Source organism: Nesoenas mayeri (genome assembly GCF_963082525.1).
Source record: "Nesoenas mayeri genome assembly, chromosome: 8".
Classification (NCBI taxonomy): Eukaryota; Metazoa; Chordata; class Aves; order Columbiformes; family Columbidae; genus Nesoenas; species Nesoenas mayeri.
This window is the reverse complement of record NC_137554.1, coordinates 17,667,425-17,677,190: the sequence shown is the minus strand read 5'-3', so window position 1 is coordinate 17,677,190 and position 9,766 is coordinate 17,667,425. Positions and strand designations below refer to the sequence as shown.

Sequence of the window (9,766 nt, the reverse complement as noted above, 5' to 3'; positions counted from 1 at the left end):
AGAGGTTAACACACAGTGAGTTCTGGAAAGAAAATGAAACACTTTGTCCAGCATTCAGGTATGGCTGCAGCTGTACTATGTAAAATAATGTCGCAAAAGCAATATTTTCAGCTGCTTTTGAAGGAAACCCAAGCAGGAGTGTTTATGACCTCTCCTCCTAAACAAGTCCCCAGTAGGATGCTGCTTTGAGTTGCTTTTTTCCCCCTCAAACGCCACAACTCTTTATACATGTGCCAGCTTTTGTACTCAGGGCGCTACCATGTGAGTGGTAGACCAAACTCCTCTGAAATAATTTTTCACAGATACTTGGTATGGGTCTATTGACAGGAACAGAGTCCTGCTGTACCATCTGGGTAACATTTGCCAACTCAACTTAGACTAACTAGCCTTATTACATCTTCTTTTTTCAATCCTTTCTCACGCTTAGGTTTGAAAGATCGTACTGAACTGAAACATTCGTGGAAAGCAAGTTGCAACCGCTCTCAGGACCCTGAGATAAACTAAGGAAAGCAGGCAAATTGAGAGACTTGATCATCATACTTTATTGCTCTGTCTGCAGAAGTTAAAGGCTTCTACATTTTTATAGTGTCCCCCATTGGCTCATAATCTGGACTGATGAAAGTTTATTGTCATAGCTATCTTTTTAATAGCTGGGCACATCTACTGGCCAAATGAAGAAATGCCTGCAAGATGTGCTGCGCTGACTCTAGCAGTGCAGATCCCTGCGCCGCCAGCCTGCACAGCTTGTGTCACTCTGCTGGCCACAGTCAGCTCGTCCAAATCTAATAGCAGGTGTTAAAATCACACCCTCGTTTCGTATGAACATAACTTGTCATTTTTCTCATCAGTCATGGATTCAGTATATCAATATCAAAACCACATTCTCTATGGTTTGTGTGCATAAGATATCAAAATGCTTTTAATTTAGAAGCGTGAATCACAGATCAGATTATACTGCATAGTCATTTAATGTAAAATCCTAACTGAATTATACTTATAAACTTGCACAAAAATGACTCAGCAAAGCAACAACATTAAAAAGCTAAATCATACCTGATAACATACTCATGATGTGTTATTGTGTCACATGTTATTTAGCCTGCCTGATCTATGAATAAAACAAATCGTCTTCGTTCCTGATCACCACAGAAGCCAAGGGTTGTTTTTTGCACCAGCCTGTCCCCACTAGCCACGAGATGGGGAGTGAGGGGAGCCCACAGGACCTGCCAGAGCCGTGGGTGCAGGGGGGCTGGGAGGCAAGGAAGGAAGGTTGGTGCTGTCAAGCCCAGGCTTGGTGCTGGGGGGGAAAGGTGACTGTCAGCAGCATAGCCTGACCCTCCCGTCAGACCCCAGCACAGGTGTTACAGGAGATGGGGCACCCTTCTCCCGTCACCCACAGGATCCCAAAGACCTCTCTGATACTTATAGTATGTGGTTTAGCAGTACAAAAGTACTTATTGATATCATAGTTATTATTTTTAATAGCCGATGTGATAGGTTCGAATCATAGCACCCATCAGTTACTACTACTGGACCTTCTCTATATAGTTCCTACTTAATATCTAAATTTCTTAATCTACAAAATGAGATAATACACCTACTTTTTTAAAGAACTTGAAGATCAAGAGACCAAAAAAGGTGTTTAGCAAATAGGCATGATGAGTTCAGATTTTTAAAAGAAGCAAAATACCATTGTAATTACAAAAGACACCAGCATTTAAATTCTGTACCGTATAAACAGTAATTAATAAGAAAACACATTCAGCTTTCTCTGTATTTGAGAAACTGAAATCATCATTCAATGGAGGAAAAACTTCCAATATAATACAGTATTATTGTATTACTTCAATCTTTATAACTGATAAGCATGAAAATGCTATTCAGATGAACCCATCAGACAAGAACCTGCACCATCCAAGGAATTTTGATATTGTTAAATTTTATTTTATAATACAGTGTTGGGCACTTTATGGTAATACGGAATTCACCAAAAACTTCTACTGACGCCACAAACTTGGAAGGAGGAAAAAAAGAAACAAAACAAAAACCCAACAAACAAAACCAACAACAAAACGCACCACACATCACAGCTCATTTACTAGATCTACACAGTGCACTACTTACAGTAGTCTAAGGTCTGAATTGCAGTTCTCGAGATGACTTTGAACAGTAGTCCAAGGGTGCGAAACCATGGAGTAACCTCTCAGATTTGGTTCTAGTTTTATTAAAGGTCAGTAACTTGCTATATTTTTTAAATTGTTAGGACAATGCTGGTTGCCTTTTTTTTTTTTTTTAAGCTCTGAAGTTATTAAAATGATCAATAAAACCTCAAAACATCCTGTACTTCATGTCTTTCCTATAATTATTACAGGCTCACAGCAAGGACATTATCAGGAACAATTTTCAAAGGTCACTAAAAAAACATTCTGAAAAAAAACCTAGAAGCATCCAGGTATACAGTGTTGCTTTGTTCTGTGTTGAGGCATTTCTCATTGTTATCTGACACAGATCTAAAAATGACAAATAAAAATTGTCAGCTGGCCAAACATGAAAGCATTTTAAATTTCTCTTACTCCTGAAAAAGTAACAGACGTGATGTGCTTGTGTGTAAACTGCACTAAGACTAGTTGTTCCACAGTGCTTTATTGCCTCATTCAAGTATATTAATTTAAAGAAGTTCTCTAGGAAAAAATCAAAGGTTAAACCAAAATGTACATCAATATACAAAGAAATTAATTTACAAAAAATTAAAAGGATACTGGCAACATTAGTATATATTTTAAGTAATGACTTACGATAATTAGGGATGCCACAGACTAAATTCTTAATACATATGGTCATCACCATAAACTCTCACCTCATTGGTGGCACTGAAAAGCAACGCTTAACTCCTCACCTTTTTATCAATGATAACCAAATGATCAAATGATAAACTAAGCATCATAAATTCCAATATTTAACCTTACTTCAATTTAACCAGGTTATAGTTTTAAGAACTCCCTTGAGTCACTGGTAAGTGAATATTGATTTTGGCCTTATTATTTCCACAGAATGTGACATCCATAATCATTCCGAGTCATTGGAAATATATATTTGCCTCATCAGAATATATTCTTCATGTTTTTATCATACAACTATATTTAAAAGCTACATGTAATTTTACACATTTTTGAAAAATACCATTTCAAGGATCTACTTGAAAAGCAGATGTGCACTACTAAATTACTTTGAAACAAGGAGAAATATTGCACAAAATTCACTGAATATCTGAAAGTCAACACATTTCCCCCCACAACCAAATAGCTCCCTTATTTTTAACAGAAACTGAATGTCAGTTCACACAGAATCATAACAAATGTGAACAGACTAGAACTCAACTTATTTTTCAAACTCTAATACTGTTACTGCACTCTAAATACAAATGTTGTTAGCATTGACCTAAGTAATAGTACAAGTTAATTTGAGTACCCTTTACTACAGTAACCCTTGGAATAACTTCCAGCTGTGTTACCTGCTTCATTCAGTAGAAAATGGCAACAGCTCTGTTGACTACAGGGATGGTGGATGGCTCTCTAGACTAAGATGGCTGTGGACTCATGAGGTAACTCTCTTTAGAAGCTGAGCAGCTTCCATGAAAGACCTATCAAGTACTTTCAGTTGGCCACTGACTAAAACTGTAAAACAGACGTTACAAAGCAAATCAAGGAAGGTTATGCACAAACCCCCATACCCTCCTTTTTCCATTCCTTTATTTTCAACCACCCTGAAGATCATGAGTTCTAGGCCAGCTATGGTCCATGACCTTGAGGTGAAGTTGAGGACACGTTCTACTCAGCCCAGATTCTGTTAAAAGGTAAAAAACATTTGGCAAAGACATACACATCTAATAGCAGCAAAGAAGTTACTGAAGACAAGTCACATCATCATTCATACTGTTTTTGCTGGTGCATTTATTTCTACATTCATTCTCCAAAGATCTACCAAAATAGCACAGGACCAGCCAGCCTTCCACATCCCACACTTTGCGATAAGGAAGCTGCTTGCCTCAGGTGTAATTTTATTCACCACATTTGTTTAGCCTGGAATTTCAGGCTGTTGGGAACACGCTGGCTGGAGTCTCACAGCACCTGGGCTAGAGCCTGGCACCAGGAGTGATGGTAACTGCCTTGGAAATAAAGCCCATCCCCAGCTCTCCCTGGGGGTTGGGGATGTCGGCAGCTCTGGGGCTCCTTTCTGCAGGACAGAGCACTGCGGTCAGTATCACACAGGGGCTGCATTTGCAAAAGGGCCTCATGCTGGCATTTTGATTATTGCATGAAATGTTTCTGCAGTTAATTACATGCATAGAGAAAAGATTTTAGATGCTCCTAACAATTCCATTAGACAGCTGCACCAATGAAAGATTGTTCTGTAGGACTGAATATGATTGATTATAGGTGGAGAAACAGAAGCTGTTTTAGAAACCTGGCTTAACTGTTCTTTTGCCTAGACCTCACATTGCTTACAAGAACACGAAATTGTAATCTAGTTCATTCTAAAACCTGAAAAGACATCTAAACAAATTTTCAAGATCTAAAACACTCCCCTAATAGATTGGGTGGGATTTTCAAAAGCACACAGCATGTGTGTCAGACTCTGGCTGAAGTCTGTGTTACAGTGCCTGAGAGGGGACTTCAGCCAGTGCCGAGTTTCAGACAACCCCACTCAAGCAGCAGCAGTATCACTGAAATGCTAAATGACACTGAAGGGTTCAGTCAACAAGTCCTATGACAACTTCTACCACTACATTTTTCCTTCAGAACAACTCTATTTTTGGAGCTACATAATGCTCAAAGACGTGGGATGGAAGAGCAAACAACTGCCTACTCTACACAGACTGCCCTCTGCATGCATAGAGGGTGGGTAGGGATCACCTTCACATCTGCAGAACCATCCTTCCTTCCCTCAATAGCTGCAATGTTTTTCACATGTTGTATGTCTATACGCATGGATGGGAAGGCTTTGACAGGGACAACGTATTATCCATTCTGCAGATCTCACAGGGGACTAATTCCATAGGCAATACTACCTTTGCCTACATGGCTGGGCTGGAATCACTACAACTGAGCTAGAACATTAGACAATAACCTGAAATCTGGATTTCCTCAAAGTTATTATCCCTCCTGAGGACTCCTAGGACTCTGCTTCACCACACCCCACTGGAACAACCCAGGAATCCCTTTCTTTTACTACTGCCCTTACTCTTCTCCCAAACCAGATGAACGATACGGCTCATTTCAGGCAGACATCTATGCAAAACAAAGTCAAAGATATTAAATTCAAGTCCTAGTTTGACTTTCTACATAAGAAATTTGTTCCTCTGTGTAAGTAACAGATTACAAAGCTTAATCAAATAACCTGATATCTCCCTTAAACAGGAGACATGGGAAGATTTTTGAGATCTTGAAGTGATGCCTCTGAAGAAGACCACAGGAGCCCTGACTGCGCAGAACTCTCTTCTCACCAGCAGCTGGTGATGAATGTTGATGATTTTGAAAGATATGAGAAGGATTTCAAAAATTAAAAAGCATCCAAGTATAAAACTTGTAAAAGTACTGGACCTGGACAATCTGTCTTAATATAGAACCCAATGTGGTAATAAAAATACTGTATATGTAGCCAATGAACAGTTTTATATTATCACAAGGACAGACAACAGTGTTGAAGCAGAAATATCAGTTTGGACTCTTATCTATTTGGTAACTGATAATTCTGTTTAAATAAGGCACAAATATTAGCCTTTTTAAAAGATCTCTGAGAGTAAATGGAAAAGATTCTGCAATATTTCAGAGTTTAAAATGTACCTGCAGTTAAGTTCAACATAGATATAAGACTGAGTTATTTTTGAACCCATACAAGGTTCAAAACCAAAAAAGACATACTATTTAATGACTGAAAACACACTTCATCCTTCATAAATATTAAGGAAACAATGTGTCATAAGCACAGTAACTAACATTTTGACTGAAATAAAAAATATTCTAAGTTGAATTTTACCTTCCATCATTTAGTTCATCTATTTACTTTAACCTGCATTTTCACTCAATTAAACAGTTAATTATTAACAGAACCCTCAATTTTGAAATATTCCACTATCAAACTTTCAATTTGTGATCCTTTTAATAACTATAAGAATATTAGCAGCCTCACACGGCTTCCATATTTTTCTCACAAAGATGAGAATGGCAGAATCTCTGTGATAATAGGAGTTCAGTGCCTAACTCTCATGTAAAGCCAGTAAGATTTCTTCTATCAGAGAGGCATTGTTGAAAACCATTTTCTGGCAGTATTCCTGGAATTATGAGTTTGATTGTTTCAAAAGTAATGATGGCCAAAATTACAATTTTTTTTTTTTCTATTTTTCTCCTTAAGACTTTAATACTGTTTATTCTCTTAAAAAAAAAAAAAAAAAAGAAAGAAAGAAACCAAAACATCATCTTAGATAAAACCATGGACAGAAATACCATGTCAGACACAGTGGAAAACAAAAGGTGAATCTTGGAATCTTGAAACTGCAAAGACATGAATGTGAGTAAGTGAGAAGTGCTACAAGAAGAAGAAAAAAAGTCCTGGTGTTGCCTGTCTTCTCTTAGACACATTTGGCAGCACTACATCTGGGTAATGTTAAGTACCAGCAAAGGAGAAGAATGCCCACTACTGAGTCACTAATACCACCTTTGAATAAATATTCATGAGTTTCCTCCATAGCTTTCTCATCTGAACAGCACTTGAGCCACCTGGTGTGACACACCTGAAAGATTTTAAATAATTGTTATGATACTTTTGGTTTTTAATAGTGCAAAATATTTTGCCAAATAACATGTTTATGTTATTAAAAAGAATTCACAATATACCATGTTGACACACAAAAGAAAACCAAAGAACAGATAAATATTCTGGAGTACAGACCTCTGGACATACAGCATCTAACTCTGGAATACTGAGATTCTACAGCAATGCAGATTGCAGATGCCCTCAGGAATCTTCACGCCTTAATCAGACACAGACATTTCTGTAAGATTTGCACTTTTACAACGTTTTACCTTCACTGCACTGATTAAAAAAAATTCTGGAGGTTCATGGTCAATGACAAACCCTTCTCGTTCTGAAACAAGAAGAAACTTTAAAATTAGTAAAGCCAAGGTCTCACTCTACTGTATCTCTTTGGTAAAGCATCAAACACTGCCTCTGTAATGATATGGATCCATTCCCTTCGGTCAGCTGCCTTGTAATAAAGCAGTCAAAAAACTCCTTTCCATTCATGTTTGCTAGAAGGAAAATTCATTCATAAATCTCAGTGTCGCAACTGATATTAAACGTTGCTACAATCTACTGTTAAAGCGCAATCTGATCCAAACATTGACCTCATGAACATGTTCACTCAAGCCTATACTGAGGTTAAGACTAACCATTCATACCAAAGAGGGAAAGGAAGGTTTCTGACATGAGTTTAGAAGAGCAGGAGAGCATTCTTCCCAGGTACGGTTCTTTTTATACCTCTGTGCTACTTCTGCCAACACAATATCCTGCATCACAAATATCCTTCAAAGCTGACAATTCCAGTCTGCTGAAACATATTTGTCCCTCTCCTGTCCTGAGCTGTTGTAAACAATAATGTGTGTATGGTAAAGTGGAGAAGCAGAAAAAGGAAGCAAGAAGGAAAATGAAAGAGCTGCTCTATATAGCAGCAAGAATTTTCAGACTTTAAATTACTAAATATTCCCCAGGAATACTGCCAGAAGAAGGAAAATGCTTGTTCTAAGTACAATATACATCAAGTCCATTTATTCTCCTTCACTGAATTTAGAAAGAGATTTTTGGTTGTTCAAGTTGCCTAAAATAAGAGTTGGATATATGCAGTCTCAAGCTGAATTTATAATTTTACTTTTCTAGTGTTACAAGTAATTTTCAGCAATGACTCTTCAATAAATTAATTAAATATGACTGCTAACTAACAGTAATCCAATCTACCTTCAAAACGGTAGCTACTAAAAATGGAAAGCAAATAGTTCAGAAGAGGCACAAATTAATTTTCCAACACTATTAAACTGTAGAAAATAAAAATAATAGAAATTTATCGATTCCACTTACACTTTCCTTTCTGAATTTTTTTAGGTGAAATAGTCTACCTAGGGAAACTGGATAATATGTCTTTAAAGTGTCTTAGTTGTAAACAGAAGTTAATAAGCATCACATTATAATTCAGCACTTCATGTACTTTACAGAAGAGAGAAAAGCACGCGCTACCTTTTCAAAGTCTGGAAGACAGGGCCACAGTTTGGAGAAGTTTCAACTTATATTCACATGAAATTCCTTAATCTAAAAAAAGTTTCTTTCTGCCTCACATTGCTGAAGCAAATTCGTGCCATGGAAAATCATTATTGCTGTTGTGTAGATTTGCATTCATCTTCTAAGATAGTTAAACCTCTTCTCAAAAGATTAAGGCAGTTCTTATTCATTACAAATATTAACATTTGTACATTTCAGACAAATCCGATTGCTCCATTCATTTCATGCTTAATAGGATTAATATAGTACCTTCAAAACCTGATTACCTGTTAGGGGATACCTTTCCTGTTGCTTAGAGGAAGCAAATGCTAGGAAGCACCATAACCTGCTGTATTTTTAACACAGAGACTAACTAGTACCTGATTTAAGAGTGCATTCATATATTTAGTTCCATGTTGTGGACCTAACTACAGCCAACAAACGACAGGGTAAACACAGAAGCAGATGTCCCAATGGCAGAAAATGCGTACTCAACTGAAGAGAATTATTTCTATAATCGAAGATTTCTTATTCCTTTTCCCATCTTTTGGTTATCGTGTTATATGGAGTTATATGGAGTCCTGAGTAATCTCCCTTTAACTTCTGATGGGAGTCAAGTTTCTCTTCTCATAGTTTTCCTACGTTTTATTTCCACTGCTACTGCTGGATAAGCTATCCTTTGAAATATTTAAACCATAGTGAAAAGCGGAACTCAGTTTACATAATGAAACAACTTCCTGAAGAAGCCCACCCTCTTCCAGAGTTTCATTTCCTTCCTTCCCATCTTTCTCCCAAGGGATCAGAATGGATGGATTTTGAGCAAGACTTGCTGGGACCTGATCTTCTGAGGTGTTGCTTAGTGTTTCATTCCGCTTTGCATACTTGTAGGAAGAACAGTCTGCTTTGAAACTTTCTAGAGAGGCAAACCGGGCTCTTGATTGTACTGGAGGTGAGGATGTCATACTATTGGTGTCCATCTTGCCAGTAATAAAGGTTTTGTCACTACTTTCTTCTTCCAGCCTTGAGAGAGATTCTCTATGGCCGCCAGAAGAAGCTTGCTTCCTTGGTGATGGAGGGAGCTGCTTCCCATGGAGGACACTGTCATCCTGGCCGAGGTTCCACTCTGCTTGATCATTAGCACTGCCGCAGAGCAGGGTAAGGTTGCTCTCACTGGGTGCATTTGACTTGTTCTGAAAGAAAGAACATGTGTTTATAGTTAATGTCACAAGAAAAGTCTCTACACTGGTGCTTTGGAAACAAAAATTCTGTAATGGAATTCGTGTGTTCCTAAATAATGGAATCCCTTTGGGCCTCAATGTTACTAAACAACAATCCCAGAAATAATATGAGATCAAGTGTTTTTACACTTCTTCACCCGACACTCTGTCTCTTATCCTAAGGATCACCCCTGTCCATCCAGTCTTTGCACAAGCAGTTTTGACAGTGAACAAAGACACAT

The 9,766-nt window shown here is 37.8% G+C and overlaps 1 protein-coding gene across 2 annotated transcripts in view; it reads right to left on the bottom strand.

The window, feature by feature from the left end:
• Window positions 1-8,945: 8,945 nt before the first annotated feature.
• The window catches only part of DENND1B (DENN domain containing 1B), a gene marked incomplete at its 3' end in the record, with an annotated part of 148,173 nt that continues 147,352 nt past the window's right edge, over window positions 8,946-9,766 (bottom strand). For both annotated transcript variants that reach the window (XM_080349120.1, XM_080349121.1), the window contains one exon: window positions 8,946-9,497. In XM_080349120.1, the coding sequence (XP_080205246.1) occupies window positions 8,946-9,497 (552 nt within the window). The remainder of the gene's footprint in view (window positions 9,498-9,766) is intronic.